The 17907-nt window shown below is 44.9% G+C and overlaps 1 protein-coding gene across 2 annotated transcripts in view; it reads right to left on the minus strand.

Annotated features, from left to right (window-relative positions):
* The window catches only part of Atp1a4 (ATPase, Na+/K+ transporting, alpha 4 polypeptide), a 34917-nt gene extending 17270 nt beyond the window's left edge, over window positions 1–17647 (minus strand). Inside the window, exons 1-11 of one of the 2 annotated variants that reach the window (NM_013734.1) lie at window positions 17578–17647; window positions 17108–17283; window positions 16866–16925; window positions 14080–14286; window positions 13276–13389; window positions 10507–10641; window positions 10109–10226; window positions 5855–6123; window positions 4054–4255; window positions 3561–3670; window positions 3250–3384 (exon numbers count right to left, since the gene is read on the minus strand). In NM_013734.1, coding sequence (NP_038762.1) covers window positions 3250–3384; window positions 3561–3670; window positions 4054–4255; window positions 5855–6123; window positions 10109–10226; window positions 10507–10641; window positions 13276–13389; window positions 14080–14286; window positions 16866–16925; window positions 17108–17257 — 1500 coding nt within the window. In that variant the 5' untranslated portion in view covers window positions 17258–17283; window positions 17578–17647. Of the gene's footprint in view, window positions 1–3249; window positions 3385–3560; window positions 3671–4053; window positions 4256–4374; window positions 4581–5854; window positions 6124–10108; window positions 10227–10506; window positions 10642–13275; window positions 13390–14079; window positions 14287–16865; window positions 16926–17107; window positions 17284–17577 lie in introns of those variants that run through there. The other variant, XM_006496874.2, reaches the window with a different exon arrangement.
* Window positions 17648–17907: the final 260 nt, after the last annotated feature.

Consider the following 17907-nt stretch of genomic DNA (forward strand, 5'->3'; position numbering starts at 1 on the left):
TTTGTTTGTTTGTTTGTTTGTTTGTTTGTTTTTACAAGAGTTGCAAAACAAAAACAAAACTCAAGCTTTGAAACTGAAGCAAAAATTTAAATAATTTAGCCCTGTAGCCATTCTTCTACAGGCAAGAGATGGCACTGAGAGGCTGTGTGCGTGCTGGTCAGATGTCTGATGATAGAAGGCAAGGCAAGGTAGGTTCATGAGAAGAATCTGGAGCAAGCAGAGGGAGCAATCAGATGGCTTGGGTTTGCCGTTCCCTTGGATCTCTCTGCACCCCACAGAGTTCCTCTTTTCTTTGACTTATGGGAACTGCCTGCTATGACCCCTGTCGGAGGCAGAATCAGCAAACAGAAAGGAATTGTGGGAACACAGAGGAGACCAGACTGCATTTCCTGGATGTTGAATGGGGTGAGCTACTGGACCGTAAAATGTGGTTCCAGCTGATTTGTTAAAGGATGCCTAGTTATGTTCAAGATATGCTTAAGTCGTTAAAAGGGAAAAACAATGTTTAAGGAGGAAGCTGTTTAAGATTAACAAAGCTCAATATTCTCAGTGACCAATGAGTATTTGTTGAATGAATCAAAAAGGCTCAGGGGAGCACAAGAGCTCCTCACTCTACTAACCAGGTCACAGGGAATAAAAATCTTGATACAAGGTTACAGATGGGGGGAGGGGGAGCTGGGGAGATGGCTCATCTGTTAAAAGCACTGACTTCCATTCTTGAGCTCCTGGGTTCCTAGCAACCACACTCTCTTCTGGTGTGTCTGAAGACAGCCACAGTGTACTCGTACGCATAAAATAAATAAATAAATCTAAAAAATAAAAAAGATTACAGATGGGGGCTTACAAGATGGCTCAGCAAATAAAGGTGCTTGAGGCCAAACCTGAACACCTGAAGTTGGTCTCTGGACTGACAGTAGAAGGAGTTGACTGGTCTCACAGATTGTCCCCTGACAGCTGCGTGGAATGCATGACATACCCCCCCCAAAAAAGGGGGTTTTGGCTGGGCCTGGTGGTACATGTTTTTAATTCTAGCACTCAGGAGGCAGAAACAAGTGGATCTCCGTGAGTTCAAGGCCAGCCTGGTTTCATTAATGAGTTCCAGGCTATGTAGAGAGGCACTGTCTCAAAAAGAAAAAGAGAAAAGAAAGAAAGGAAAAAGAAATAGGTGGGGGTTTGTTGTTGTTGTTGTTGTGTTTGTTTGTTTGGGTTTTACCATGAAGCCTTGCCTGGCCTGGAACTTATTCTATAGACCAGGCTGGCCTCAAACTTACAGAGGACCTCATGGCTCTGTCTCCTGAGTGTTGGGATTAAAGGAATATATCACCATACCTGTCCCCCCAAAAATGTTGTTGTTAAAAATACATAAAGAACAGGGTGGTGGTGGTGCATGCCTTTAATCCCAGCACTCAGGAAGCAAAGGCAGATGGGTTCTGAGTTTGAGGCTAGCCTGGTCTACAAAGTGAGTTCCAGGACATACAGGGCTACACAGTGAACCCCACCTCCCACAAAATAAAGATTATATAAAGAAGATATGAAGAAGATGGAGAGAGAAAGAGAAATCAGAAATGCTCAGACTACAATCTATTTCAGAGATGGTAAGAGACTAACAGGCTAAGTAAGACACATTCCTTTCAAAGACTGGAGTCTCTGCCCTTGGAGCAAGCTAATTATAGTAGTTCACTCAAAGCCTGTCAGAGCTAGTGCCTGCTGGAGCTGAGTCCAGTGGGGCTGGCTTGTCACACACCGTGTACCACAGAGACCAGTTCTGCCACTTGAATGGTATTCAGTAGCTCAGAAGCACTCATATGGTAATTTGGTGGGGGACTTGGTTCCTTGTTAGACATTCCAACAATGTCATGAATATGTTCGACTTTTATTTTTAACCACATGGAGGGAGAGGTGCCTAATTCATCCAAAGGCCTTACTCACACTCTGCCAAGCCACAGAATTCCTGTCTGGTTAGTGAGGCCACCAAGTGTCAGGAAAAAAAAAGTAGGAATAAAGTTTGCAGCTTCTTTGCAGCTCCGGGAGCTCTTTTTTATCACAGTGACTAAGGCGAGTTTCGATGGGAAGTGTGGATCTACTTAGCCCTTAGTGCTCCATCAGAAAGTACAAGTAATTGGGTTTTAAAAATCCATATAGACTGTTATTTTGTTTATGCCTGAAGACAGAAGGGCAAAACTGACTTAGGAGTCTTATTTCGTAACCCTGTTACACTCAAATGTCTGGTCTTCATGGAAATTCAAGGAGTTGGAGGAACCATTGCCTGAGCAAACTAGCTTAAGGCTGCCTCCAGCCTCAGCAAGGGGACTCTACTTTCTACTGAAATCCTCTTTGAAGTTAGCTTGGATTCTCATCCCCTCCCCCATCCCTAGGCATGGACTATTACTGCTCCTCCTCTTCCTCCTCTTCATCTTCCTCCTATTCCTTCTTCTCCTCCTTCCTCTTCTTCCTTCCTCCTTTTCATCCTCCTCTTCCTCTTTTCTTCTTCCTCCTCCTTTTTAAGACAGGGTCTCTCATACTATAGGTCAAATTTACCTGAAATTTAGAGTAATCTTTCTGCCTCAGCCCTCTCTCAGCTGCTGAGGTAATAGGTGGAGGTTATATGAACCACCATGCGTAGCTTCTTTGGATTTCCTTATTTGTATCCCCGACCATCACTCACCCTCTCTCCCTCACCTACCTGGATAATGAATCAATGTTTTTGAAGGTGAAAAATATAACCCTGGAAGTGAGTTCCAGGACAGCCAGGGCTACGCAAAGGAAACCAGTCTCGGAAACAAAACAAAACAAAACAAACAACAAAAAACAAACAAAAAGAGAAAAATATGACACACGTGCATTCGACTCCTAACTGTCTCATGATGGCTGCCCTAGGGACTTCATGGAGGGAAGGGGGGTATAAGCTGTCTACACTGGCGAATTTCATAGCAGACACTGGTTTAGACTAATAGCTGTGTGAGACTCCCAGTATCCTGCCTCAGCTGCCTCTGCCCATCTTAGCATTTTATGACGTGCTCTCTTTGCAGGCAACATGGGTGAGCCTTCTGCTCAGACTCTCTCCCTTGATCACCTACTTCTCTCTCCTTAGCGTTTGTCACTTTCCTTGTGGTGAGCCTTCCTGTTAGTTGGGATGCCAGCGCTCCTGAACGAGTGCCCTGCTCCAAAGCTGGAGGCAAAGGCATAGCTCCCCCCACTGGCGAGTCCATGGCCCCCACCGTTCTCCCGCCACCTTTGTCAGTTCTGTACCTGATACTTGTTGGTGGAGTTAAAGGGAATCTCCGCCACCTTGGGGTTTTTCTGCCTCATTTCGCTCACGGGGTTGTAAGACTGCTCAATGAATTTGAGGAGAGCTGACTCGGAAGCATCCCCTGTTGTTGCCCGCTGCAAGGATGGGAGTGTACAGTAAGTCCCAGGGGTATACCATCCGGACAAGCAGAGAGGCAGAACGGGGAGGGAAGGGTATGTGTAGAAAACCACTGAAAAGCAGACTTTTCTGGAAGGGGACAGACAGGTGATACTAGTCACTGAGGTGCCCTCTTTCCACTTCAACTTGATACCTTAGCTATGGGAACAGACTCCTGATGGGGTTTAAAGTCGGCCCGGTTACAGAGGCCAGCGATTCGAGCCAGGTAAAACCAGGTGTCTGAGGACTTGGGAAACGTTTTCCCTAGGGAAGAAGAAGAAGAGGAAGAGCTATAAACACACGGAGTTTAAAACAAGGGGTTAGACGTTGAGGGGGAGGTCAGTCAGGGGGACTGGGAGGGCCAAGCTCATTCTCAGCTACATAAGGCGCGCAGCAGGGGTTATTCACTTTCATCTTCGCACCTAAACACTGCACAGAGATGGTATCTCTTCTCTCTTTCTTTCTTTTTGGTTTTCCGAAAAGAAAAAAAAGGCGTGTGCCACCATCGCCCGGCGTGATATTTCCTATGGCCCCCACACTCCCGCTTCTGTCCACGATCCTGCTCTCTCCTGTTTATCTGGCGTCATCTATCGCCTAAACTTCCCACCCCAAATCCTCCGCTCTTGGCTACCAGGGCCACTTGTTACCCGTGGTTTGCTCCTCACTGGTGTCGGCCTCATACACAGTCTTATCAAACCACAAATGCGCCACTGTCATGCGGTTCTGGGTGAGGGTGCCCGTCTTGTCTGAGCAGATGGTGGACGTGGAGCCCAGCGTCTCCACGGCCTCCAGGTTCTTCACCAGGCAGTTCTTGCGAGCCATGCGCTTGGCGGTCAGCGTCAGGCACACCTAAGGCCACCGAAAGGGGAAAGAATGAATCGAGGTGGAGACCGGTCAGGTTGTTTTGCTTTGGAAATTTGATTATTTTTATTTCCCTTTTACTCTAACCCGGTCTTTAGAAATCCCACCTGTGATCTCTGTAAGGGATGCTGAGGAAATGGTCTATGGCGAGAGTTTTCAGTGTGCGCCTCACTCCTGTGTCTGTCACAGAGCACAGGCTCCTTCCCCGGGACGCATTTAGATCTTTCATTCAGGAGCCTCTTTTCCATCCCAGACCACTCCCTGTCTTTCAGATCCGCTCTCTACAAGGACCACATCGCTGGGTCACGTTTTACTGTGGTATACAGTGCTATGTATGGATAGGGCATCTTGCCAATAGTGTCTGAAAAGTTTGGGCAGAAGGGAATGGTAATGACATTGGGAAAGGATGTCACAGTACTGAAAAGCCCCCGGGGAAATCATTTAAACCAGAACATTTGTTTTAAAATCATAAATGGAAGCTAAGGTGGTTTTTAAAAATTAACAAACTATTGTGCTGTGAATAGGTAAGTATAGAATCCCAATTATGGAATTACAATTTATTTACACTATATCCTTAGTTCCTAGCATTTTAAAACTAGTCCTAACACACCCTAAATGTTATCCTTATTTCTATTTTAAGATGACTATAGAAAAACCAGAATATGCTGCCTGGAGCGATGGCTCAGTGGTTAAGAGCACTGACTGCTCTTCTAGAGGTCCTGAGTTCAATTCCCAGCAACCACATGGTGGCTCACAACCATCTATCATGGGATCTGGTGCCCTCTTCTGTCTGGTGTGTCTGAGGAGAACTACAATGTACTCACATACATAAAATAAATAAATCTTAAAAAAAAAACAAAACAAAACTAGAGCAACAAGTTTCCCAAACAAGTTATTAGTAAGACAGAGAGCCAAGACCGTGTCATAGGAAGAATGGTTAAGGGATTACTTGGAGAATCTGAGGAGTCATGATGGTTGTCATGGGGGTGGAGGGCTTAGGCCATTAGGACACAAAGAACCAGCTTATTCTGGTTGGGAAAACCAGGATGGAACAGGGAATCATATTTCTGCTCAGTTTAACTAAAGTGAGCTAAGAACAAGACGGGGCTGAGACAAAGGAGCTATGTCAGTCACCCTCAGAAACAAACCACAGTTATCTTCCATGGGTTTTTATAGAGGGCATCCAGTGTTGGCTCAAAGGTTGATTTTAAGTGGCCTCGAAGTCCATTATGGTGGAATTCAGTAATCCTAAATTAATCTTGCTCTATAAACTAACAAATGCACAAGGCCTGATGATCTTAAGTGCTTTGGCCGACACAGCCAGTGCACCTGAGACCGGAGCATGATCCTTTCTCTGTTGCATCTTGCTTCCTCTTTCACGGAGGAGACAGAGTAGTCACAGCGGCACAGGTAGAGGAAGGCAGTGCAGTGCTCGTGGGAACTAAATTGCTTCTGACGCTTCTATGTATCTCAGGGATACCCCTCACTTCAGATGTTCCTTAACAACAAGTGTTAGTAGGGACACTTCCTTTCCCTGGGGTCATTTGTCTGCTCAGAGGTCACCCCTCCCCACCCTTGTTTACTCACAGTGACAGTGGCCAGCAGCCCTTCCGGCACATTGGCCACAATGATACCAATAAGGAAAATGACAGCATCCAGCCAGGTGTAACCCAAGATAATCGAGAGCCAAAAAAATGAAACACCGAGGAAGACCGCGACAGCTGTGATCAAATGGATGAAGTGTTCGATTTCGGTGGCAATCGGGGTCTTGCCCATTTGCAAGCCTGATGTCAGGGAAGCAATCCGGCCCATTACTGTGTAGTCTCCTGTAGCAATCACAATACCCCGAGCTGTTCCTGTGAATGAAGAAAGACACTATAACTCCTTACTGTGGTAGAGTAAGGATTGCCTGGGCTGGTATCACCACCCCAGTTACTGACATTGAACTTCTAAAATCTTTTGGTTGTTTTGCTAGGAGAATCTTTTTTTTATCATGGTAGGTTCCTGACACTTTATAGTTTCTGGCATGATAGGAATATCAGACAGAGAGCTTCTAAATTCCATAGAATCCCTAGGTGGTAAGAGAACCTTTTGCTTTAATGAGGCAACTCTTGGGCTCTTGGGTAGCCACTGGATGAGGAGGTTGCCAGGGGAACCAGCTATGGGATTACAGGGTGGGCTTTCAGCTCTACAACCCAACATCCAGGATGGGGAGAGAGGCTGACGGTTGAGTTGATTACCAATGGCAAATGATATAACCAGTCACGTCTATGTAATAAAACATCCATTAAAAGCCAAGACAACTGTGTTTGGAGAGCTTCCAGCCTGGCAAACACATGGAGATGTCTGGAGGATAGCATACTCAGGATACAGAAACCTCACATCTCTGCCCACATCCCAGGCCCTGTGTGTGTCTCCCATCTGCCTGTTCACTTGTCTCCTATCATCTGTAATGAGTGCAAAATGTAGGCCACGTGCTTCCCTGACTTCTGAGAGCCTTAAGGAAAAAGTCCTGGGAATCGCAGTTCACAGCCACCCTGTCAGAAGTATGGATGACAGCCTATTACTTGGACTAGAGACTGGAGTAGGAAGAGTCTCATGGGACTGAGCTCTCATCTGATGCTATTTTGAGGTAGTTCGTGGCAAACTTTGACTGAGTGAGTTATGGGGAACTGGTGGGGAATCCCTACAGTAAGACCTAGGGGTTCTGTGCAGACAGGAAAAGGAAGGGTGCAAGCCACAGGCTGCTAAGCACCCCACAGTGCTCCCTCAGAACAAAGACCTCTCCAGTCCTCAGTGTCACTATTTGAGGAGCCCCCTCCCTGCTTTTCTGACTAGAGCTAGTCTGACCTCTGCTGGGTGGCACCAGCCATAACACCTGTGCCCTGAGCCTTTCCAGGGCCTTTCCCCCCACCAGCTCTGCGCCCTATGTAGTTGACTTTACTCACACATGGTACAGGACACTCACCCACAACTTTGAAACAAGATTGTTTAAAACCATTCTTTCTGCTGCCCCATAGAGCCTGTTGTTCCTACCATTCAAGTCAGAGAATGACCAAGGACAGAAACCCATGGAAAGAACTTTCATCTCAGAAGCAGAAGGGCACAAGGCTGAACCATCAACTTTTTAAACAAGTAGTTCCCCCCACCCCAAGATAAAGTTCCATGATTCCTAAGACTATGGCTTCCTCTTATTAAACATGGGATGAAGCACAGTGCAGATCCTGTGAGTTACACCTAGAAACCCAGTATTTGAGAGGCTGAAAAGGAGGGGGGAGGAGGAGGGGAAGAAGAGGAGGAGGAGGAGGAAGAGGAGGAGGAGGAAGAGGAGAAACAACAAAGAACCCACAAAACTGTGAAATCAAATATCTCTGAAAAAGCCTAGAACACGGTTGGATGTATGGTAGACACTCAACTTTATTCCAGTGAATAAAAGATCAAACAGTCAGTGTAAAATCATACATGTGTCTCAGTAGGAGCAGATCCCACTAGCACAGGGGCGCGGGGTAGCTGGTGGTCTCCAGTTCTAAGATTGCCTTCAGCAACAGCCAAGGCACATGGAGCTGAAGAGATGGCTCAGTGGTTAAGAGGATTTACTGTTCTTGCAGGCAACTTGGACTTGGTTCTGAGAACCTACATGGTGGCTCACAGCCGTCTCTAACTGCAGTTTGAGGGATTGCCTCTTCTGATTTCCTTGGGCTCCTGAGTATATGTAGGACACATATGTAGACACAGACAGACAGACAGACACACACACACACATACACACATACACACATACACAAAACTATTTAAAAAAGAATCTAATAGTAGAGTTCTTGGATGGATTAGGCCAGTATTATGGGGAAGGAGACTCTGGCAAGGGTCACAATGTAAAACACACTGCAGACAACCTTTGAACTGGTTGACAGGTTCTCTAAACCTTTATGAAAGTAATAAAATGACTGAAAGATACTGAAAGGATTTTGTATTTTTGATAAGATGGGTATTTTGTATTTTGATAAGATGGCTACAGTGTCGTGTCGTTTAAATCCATTCTGTTCACATATCTAGCTAGAAATGATTAAATGTAATAAATGCTCCCTGTGTGTCTGGAGATGGAGCAGGTTAGCATCAAACCGGAAGAAAACTGATAAGGGCAAATATCCTGTGTCTTAGGACAGACTGTTCCCTCCCTCGTACACCTTGCATGTGTCATCAGAGAGAGATCGGGTTCCCTGGAAGCATGGGAACACAAAGAGAGAGGTTTGTGCCACTGCCTATCAAGGACCATAGTAACGAAGGCTGGGGACAGGATAACGCTGTATTTGTGTTACTAATTTGTAAATTGGTCTGGGGTGAAGGTTAAAGGGGAAACTGGTATAAGGCAAAGGCTATTACGTAGCAACTTGTACAAAACTTAGCTTGGCAGGCATGGTAGAACACTTCTTTAACTTTAGCACTCTGGAGCTGGTGCATAGGGATCTCTGTGAGTTCAAGGCCAGCCTGGTCTACATAGCAAGTTCCAGGACAGCCAGAGCTACATAGCAAGACCTGAGATATTTCAACAAACAAAACAAAATCCCTTAGCCTATCTAGCTAGTTCTACCCTCTTGGCTACATTAGGATTTTGTTTGTCTCCTATTAAATCCCCCTTTCTCTCAGATAGACCCTTGTTTCTCAGCTGGAGTACCTTCACCAACTCTTGCCTAACCCGCTTGTCAGCAGCCTAGACTTAGCTGATGAAAAACCTACTTCAGAAAGATAAACCTGAGCAAATTTTCTCCTAAAACATAACAGCTAAAATACAGCATTTTTTTTAAAAAAGAGGAGTCTTGCTAATTTGTATTTTTCTGTACATTCAATATTTATGTTTTATACATTGTGTATACATCAAATGATATAATTTCTTTCTGGTTGGGTTCTCCCTTAGTGTATATTGAACATTATTGTTCTTATTAAGACATTTTCAAATGAAGCGATTTAATGAAGAGAGGTCGTTAGCACTCTGTGTAGAGCAGCGTGGGAAGTGGAGGCAAGAGCGTGGGCTTTGGAGACAGACTTTCATTAGAATCTCTAGTCTCCCTCTTCTCTGTTGGGTCATACTCTAAACTATGGTGAGCGTGTACTTTCTATGGACTTCATAGAGTTTTGTGTGTGACATTGTGAGAGTCAGAACAAAAACTGTTTATAGTGCTTGACACTACAGTTATATACATTTATATATTCCATAGAAAGCACCCATCTTCAGACACTAAGACATTTGATCTTAAGCATTAATGATGATTTGCAAGTAGACTCTGGAGTATGTTTGGGTTTCCTTAAGGGCAAAGGGCAAAGGAGAGAAGGATGTGAGTGCTGGCTCAGGAGTGCCTTTCTTTCATCCTAGGGACAAAGCCAGTGTTTGAATGGCAGAGTTTGAGGGACAGCTCTGATAATTCAAGCTTGCAGTGTTGGTAGCTTCCTCTGGAAGGTAAAAGGAGGTAGAAGAGTGACCTGGCAGAGATGGATAATGTCCCTCTATTCTGTGCTATTTTCTCCACCAGTTCAAACCATGGTCAACAACTTCAGGATGCTTACAGTGTAATAGACCTTGTGCTAAGCATTTAATGTCATTTAGTCCAAAAGCAATCGATGGGTAGCAGTTTTTTTATTAACAGTATACAAATTTGGAAATGATGTCTTTGACCACCCCCCCCCATCCCCACCCCCAGAGGTCATTAAGCACCTGAGTGATGGAGAAGCCAACCTTGATACTGTCTTCCTACCCCGAAACCTTTAGAAAACAGAAGGTTTTAAAAGCCATGTGTTTCCACCTCTTTTTTTTTTGAGCCTGGGCTGCAGATGATATACAATACTCACCTTCTACACAGTTAGTGGAGAAGAAGATGATATTCCGTGTCTCCAGAGGGTTCTCATGAGTGCAATCAGGGCAGCGAGACTGGGGTTCTGACTCCCCAGTCAAGGAGGAATTGTCTACCTGGGATGGGAAGGAGAAGTTAAAAGGCAGTCATAGGACAAAGGTCAGATTCATGTATGAAGGCAGCACCACTTTATCTGTCAGAACCATCACGTCATTAACATGCAGAGATAAATATCTGCACTCCTAGAACCTCACCTTCTTTCCCCCAAACCACTCTCATCACTGTCTCAAGGTTCTGAATAAGAAGATTGGATTATGACTAAGCCCAGGTCTTCACCGTGCCTTAGAGCCACACATTGCCGTAGGCTCCCTCCTATAGCTTTCCTCATCTCCTCACCTTGCATCCTTGCGCCGAGATAACCCTGATATCAGCAGGGATTTGGTCTCCTCCCTTCACCTCTACTAGGTCTCCCAAAACCACATCTCTTACATTGATTTGCATTTTCTCTCCATCTCGAATCACCAGAGCTTGCTGTAGGAAGATAATGTTAGATAGCCTCTTGCACTTCCTGGTTGCGCTCCAACCCTCCCCACTTCCATCTCTGTCCTTCTGTGTTAGGTCTACTATTGCTGTCTGCACAACCTCTGCAATGGGACTTTGATGGCCTTTCCATTAAGAGGTGGGATCTATCTCTTTGTCCCTAAATGTAGAATTGACCATGTAAACTATTTTTTATTTTTGGCCCAGAAGATTTTTAGTAGAAATGATAAAAATAAAGGCTTAAAAAACTATTTGATACACAGATGCAGAGACCCACAGCCAGACATTTGGTGGAGCTTGGAGAATCCTGATGAGGGGAAGGAAGGGTCATAGGGGCCAGAGAGGTCAAGGACACCCCAAGAAAACCCACAGAATCAACTAACCTGGACCCATAGGGGCCAGAATCGACAACCAGGGAGCCTGCAGGAGTCTGACCTAGGCCTAGGCCGTCCTTCCACACGTATCTTATAGTTGTGGTCTTCCTGTGGGACTCCTAATAGTGGGAGCAGGGGCTGTCCTGACTCTGTTGCCTGCCTTTGGGACCTTTCCCCTTGAGTGGCTGCCTCATCTAACCTCGACTGGAGAAGATGCACCTAGTCTTACTGCAACTGGATGTGCCAAGGCTGTTGGATACCCAAGGGAGGCCTCTCCTTTTCTGAAGACAAAGGGAGGGGGAGCGGACCATGGGGGAAGGAAGAGGGAAAAGACCGGAAGGAGAGGAGGGATGGGAAACTTTGGATCTGGATGTAAAGTAAATAAATAAATTAGTTAAAAAAAATTGTTCCTGTTAAGGTTTGCCCTGCTGTTCCTGGGAACCCCTCTGTTCCCATGAACAAGCAAGAGCTGCGAACATCTCAATCCTTTCAACCGAGGAGTGAATAAGGTTATCTTCTATTTCTCCCTAGAGCAAGCTGAAGCCAGCTTAGACCAGAGCAGCAGCACAGGCACAGAACGGTGACAAAAGTCATGTTTGGGTGGTACATTAGGCAATCAGTGCCACCCGATAAACTCCCAGATCCCAGTCAAAACTCTTACTCAAAGAAAGGTTTAAATCATGTTGACATTAACAGGAGAAGAGCATCCTAGGGTACAGGGGTGGAACATGATGATATTGTCGCATGAGTTGGGAGACTTGATGGTTTTTTTGTTTTTTGTTTTAAAGCCTCTAGTCCTGTATTTAGGAACTCCAATCTGCTGTCATACTATTTCCAGATACCTTTAAAAACATTCAATTTAAAAAAATAAAATTTAAATTTCAGAAAAGCTTCAATAATAAGAATAGTGACAAGCACACCTATAAAACTTCCACCTGCCTTCACTCACTAACTGTCCACCTCAGTTGCTTCATTCTTTCCTGTCTCAAAGTTAGATGCATCATGGTAGTTTATCCTAAACACTTCTGTGTGCATTTTCAAAGAATTATGTAATCTTCATTCTCTTAAAAATATTATATATATACATACATACATACATACATACATACATACATACATACATACATACATACATATATATGCATGTATACACATATATACGTGTGTGTGTGTGTATATATACATATGTATGTATGTAGATATGCACCATGTTCATGCCCGGTGCCTGCGAGGGCAGAAGAGAAGGAAGGTGAGAATCCTTTGAAACTGGAGTTTCAGGTGGTTGTAAGCCACCATCAGGATGTGAGAACAGAACCCAGGTCCTCTGCAAGAACAGATTCTTAGGGTTTCTATTGCTTGGATAAACACCACAATCAAAATCAACTTTGGGAGGAAAGGATTTATGTCACTTAAACATTCCACATCACAGTTCATTATCCAGAGGCCATGGAGTGCTACTTCAGGCTTGCTCTCCCTAGGCTTGCTCAGTCACTTTCTTGTAGCACCCAGGACTACACAGTTGAGGGGTGGCACTGTCCACAGTGATTTGGAGCCTCCCACATCAATCATCCATCAAGGGAATATACCACAGGCTTGTCCACATGCCAATCTGGTATATTTCTTAACTGAATCCCTTCTTTCCAAGTGATGCTAGGGTGTGTCGAGTGGACATAAAATTAGCCAACATAAGCAGCAAGTGCTGTTATTTGCGGATCCATCTCTTGGCCCCTAGGTTATTCTTTTCTATGACAGCACAGTGATTGTCTCAAGTGGTTTGATTTTAATGCAATGCTCACATTTACTGCATACATTTCAGCTTTTGGCACTTGACCCAAAATGTCTCTTTAAGGCATTATTTCCCAACATAGCATCAGGCCCAGGACTCATATCTTTACCAGAATATTAATATCGCCATATCCTTTTAGCTTTTTAAAAACTGGAACATTTCCACAAATCACAAATACATTGCCTTTAAGGTCAGTCTCCCCAGCGGCTTCGTTTTCAATAGATGTCCTTATTTAGGTTGTGGAGGGTCATTCTTCATTTCCTTGTCACTTTCAGTGACACACTCTGTGGCTATTGTCATCGGAGCTTGATTTCCATTTCTCCTGGTACTTTCCAGGCTCCTCATCACCAGCCCCACTTAGCGCACCCACTGTGTGTGACAGTCCCCCCGGGGACTGAGCGATTATATAACTCCTCACAATCTGCACTTCCTCTCACTAGCTCTTCCCACACAAGTCCTACGTACCTGAGGCACCATGTTCTTAAAAGACTCCATGATCTTGGAGCTCTTGGCCTCCTGGTAATATGAGAAGCAGCCGGTAATGATGACCACGGCAGATAGTACAATCCCCAGGTACAGCTGAAGATGGAGAAAGTGTCATTAGCACATCCTTTTTTCCCTCTGCATCCTCAGATTGCCAAGGGAACAACTTCCTCTGGCTGGAGGAAGTCATGGGACTGAGGGTCCAGGAGGATCTGGGAAGGGTTGGCTCCCCGGCTCCTTGGTAATGAAGACCTAACCTATTATGTTGAGTGGTCAGAAAACTCCTAGAGAATGAGAATCTTCCTCTCCCTCTATCGGCAGGAGGTGGACAATGAGCCAAGGAAAGCAAGAGATGAAGAGGTTGGCATTCTGAATAAGAAATGGGGGACTACAGATGGCTCAGAGGTTAAGAGCACTGACTGCTCTTCTAGAGGTCCTGAGTTCAATTCCCAGCAACTACATGTTGGATCATAACCATTTATCTATGCCCTCCTCCTGATGTATCTGAAGACAGCTAGAGTCTGAAGATGAGCTACAGTGTACTTATATACGTTAAATAAGTAAATAAATCTTTCAAAAGGGGAAGGGAGGGACTGCAGAAACACTGTGATGGCCACTTGGCGAGTAGACTGGTAGAATAACGCCTTTTAGGGAGCTAAACTAGAAGCTTTCTAGATAGAGTTTGCAGGAGACCAAGATGGATCAAGAGCTTCCCCAGAAACTTCTGAACTATTGGGGATTTGGGTGAGGAGAATTTGGGAGTTTGGGGGGAGGGAGCAAGCTCACATTATCTTTGTTGGCGTTTTCTTTGTAATAATTTACATGTATGCCATAGGCCAGGAAGCAGAGACAGGCACCAGTCCACAGTAGGAGGGAGAAGCCACCAAACAGTTGTCTACAGAATTTGACCCACTCTGGAGTGGTTGGAGGAGGAGTTAGTACATTCGGTCCATTTTGAAACAGAATATCCTGGGCTTCTAGGATGCTAAGACCCTGTGTAGAGAAGAAATAAGGATGGAGAGGCAGCTGTGAAAAAGAACCAGTTACAGCGAGAGGACCTACTGGTTATAGCCTCAGGATAGGTCTACCCCAAAGCAGCCGCGGAAGAGCCTTCTGAAGATTCTTTCCAATAAGAATTTGTATTGTAGAAGGGGTTTCATTTAGCATGCTTACTCATAGAGAGCTTTTTTGTTTGTTTGTGCATTTGTGTGTGGATTGGTTTACAACCTTTTGAACTTGAGTATTTTATCTTGAGGCTTGGTCATGTGGTAGGAGCTGAGAATATCATCATTAATAGGAATGGTCTCCACCCAAAGGGACTCTGAGATGGCATGACAACCATCTCAAGGGAAGGGTGGTTGCAGCAAGGCATGACAACCTAAGTCTAATTCTTGGACTCACATGGTAGAGAGAACTGAATTCCACAAGTTGTTCTCTGCCCTCTGTGTGCATGCAGTGGCACAATCATACCTCCACACATAAACTTAGGTGCTCACAATAATCAATCAATTGAATGAATGAAATTCAAGAATGTTCCTTATTTTTAGGGAGCTCAAGTTGGGAAACAAACATATAGAGATGATTATAATATACTAGATTAACTGGGGCCATGATCCATGATGCTGGAAACATCTTGTCCTTCACACTTTGGCTTTCCAAATTGGAAACAAGGGAAAAATCAAACTAAAGACACCAATGTATGGATTTTATTCTGGCCTTATGCATGCGCTTCTGTGATTTTTCCTTAATATTATGTGATAATAGAATCTACCAGAACCTATCAGCCATTCCCTTAGCCTGTCTTCAAAAAGACCTAAGGGGCTTCAATATTCTCTCAAGAGTCTAAAGCTTTTAGTAACAATACTAAATCATTGTCATCTTTACTCATCCTTGAGGAATGGATGATTGGCCACCAAATTTCAGGACAGCCTGATCTACATAGTCAGGCCCTGCCTCAAAAAAAAAAAAAGTGTATGGTAAAGTTATGGTTTGACTCTTAGATATTCCCCAAATTACCTGACGCCCAGCTGATGGTGGTGTTGTGAGGGTGCTGTCGGGAGAGTTCAGGGGAGGAAATAGACTGCTGGGAGGTGCCCTTGAAAGGTATGTTGGGATTCTCCCCTCATCTCCCTATTTGCCATGAAGTCAGCAGCTGTGTTCCATCACGTGGCTTCCTTCCTCCCCACAGATGAAGTGTGAGCAGTGGAGCCAAGAGACCCTGGCCTGAACCCTCCTAGCTCCAAGTCAGAGTGACTCCTTCCTCCTTTACATTGTTTGTCTCTGTCTTAAGTTACTTTGTTCTATTGCTGTGAAGAGATACCATGACCAAGGCAATGTACACAACAAAGTGTTTGTTGGGGCTTACAGTCCCAGATGGTTAGAGCCATGACCATCATGGCAGGGATTATGGCAGCAGGCAGGCTGTAGCTGTGAGCTTGCATCCTGATCCACAGATACAAGGCAGAGAGAGAGAGACAGACAGAGAGACACAGAGAAAGGGAGACAGAGAGACAGACAGAGAGAGACAGACAGAGACAGACAGACAGACAGACAGACAGACAGACAGACAGAGCTTACTGGGGATGGCTGGACTTTTAAAACTTTAGAGCCCCAGTAACACACTTCCTCCAACAAGGCCACACCCTCTAATTCTTCCCAAGAAGTTCCACCAACTGAGGACAAAGTAGTCAAATATAAATCTATGGGGACCCTTCTTGTCCAAACACCACAGATTCAGATATTTTGTCACACTAATAGAAAGATAACACTTGAAGTTTTCCAAAGATGTCATGATACATCCCAGTAGATTTAATATCAAAAGGTATGAGAATTCAGATTTTTCTATTAGAAAACTAGAAATTAAATGCTGGGTATAGTGTCATACATAAATCCCAGCAGAGGCAGGTGGATTTCTATGAGTTCAAGGCCAGCCTGATCTACATAATAGTGGGTTCCAGGCTAATCAGAGCTACATAGTAAGACCTTGTCTCAAGAAAACAAACATAAAATAAAGTTAGGTATTAAAGAGATTTGTAAAATGTAAGATGACACTAATTTTTTTTTGGAAAAATAGTTAATTGGTTAAAAAATATTGCTGTTAGTTTATAATAAGCCTTTTTTTCCTTCTCTTCTTTCATGACTCTAGGGATCAAACTCAGGCTGAAGATGCTCTGCCACTGAGCCACATTCCCAGCAACTACTCTTTATAAAGGAACTCAGAAATACTTTTAAAATTTGCCAATTTAAATTTTTACCATGGCAAATACCAATAACATTATTTTTTACCTAAGCAAAAGCTCTTTGGAGTTCTTGATAAATCCTAAGAGTATAAACAGGTCTAGAGGACAAGACAAAAGGCATATTCCCAACCATCCACACCATCACAACTTTCTCAGATAGTTACTGCGACCATTTTTTCCAAGTAGAGTTGTGTGGAGCTTTGCGGGGCTAAGGGTAAGAGGTACACAGTTGGATCTGGAGTTGAGAGTGGGGGTCACTTTCAGCTTCTGCGCTGCCCTGGTTAGTGTCCTCAAGTCACTGAGGACTTCTGTTCTGCTTCAAGCAGTTCTTACCTTGGTCAAGTCCACAGAGTACTTGGCACTCAGCTCATCCAACGTTAGCTTGTGATCATCCTGAGGGAACAGAAGAGTTATTAAGGTGAGACGGTGACCTCAGGTCATGTGCAGGGAGGAAGGAGGGGGTTGGAGGGGACCGTCCTGGAAGCGTGCTTTGCTTCTTCTCCAGGTAGGATGTGGAAGCCATCAGGCAAAGGCTGAAGGGTCTTTCAAGGGCAGTTTGCTTTGGCCATCCTCACCATAACCACTTCCTTCTTCAGCTCTTCTAAATCTTTCTTCCTTCTTTTCATTTTCGGCTGTCTATTTGTAGTTGAGGACCTGGTGCTGGGTCTTGGTTTCTGATTCAGCTCACCAGGGGCCTCTACCTCCTTTTCTTTTCCAGGCTCCATAATATGATCTCTAGGTATAGCTGGCTCTGCTCAACCGGTGGAAAGAAAGCAAAAGAGGGTTAAGGGGGTAGGGGAGTGAGTGGGGGGAGGAGTTGAGGAGTTGGGGGTGGTGGTGGTGAGGCCAGTGTGGTGGAAAGAGCAAAGGTCAGCCAAGGAGTGGGAAGGTAGAGAGGGCTATCTATAAGCATAGGAAAGGAAAGGTGAAGGGAGCAAGTCTGAGTGGTAAAGCTGGAGAAGGAAGCGCCAAGTGGAGTGAGTCTAGACTCTGAATGAGAGGGTGAGGTAAAGAGCAGGGACTGGCACAAAGGGTACCCAGGTACCTAAATGATGAAGATGCAGGGGTTCAGCAGGTGGGAAGTGCAGTGGGAGCCGAGGTCAGAGTGAGCTTCTGGGCAGGCCTGGTGCTCCCAGCCCTGGGTCCTCTGGGTGCTATGGCGACAGCCTAGGCCTGGCATCATAATGGGCTCATGAGAGCTCTAACCAAGAACGCACAAACCTCCCTCCACCTGGGTGAGGGTGACTGGAGCAGGTTGGCTCAAAGAATTTAGATCAGACAGCAAAGTTAGAACGAAGTCTTCGCATGCATGGTCTTGTGACTTCTGAGGCTAGGGACGACACTCCAGTTAGGTGGCTCAATCAAATCAAAACAG

Source organism: Mus musculus, chromosome 1 (assembly GCF_000001635.26).
Source record: "Mus musculus strain C57BL/6J chromosome 1, GRCm38.p6 C57BL/6J".
Taxonomy (NCBI): domain Eukaryota; kingdom Metazoa; phylum Chordata; class Mammalia; order Rodentia; family Muridae; genus Mus; species Mus musculus.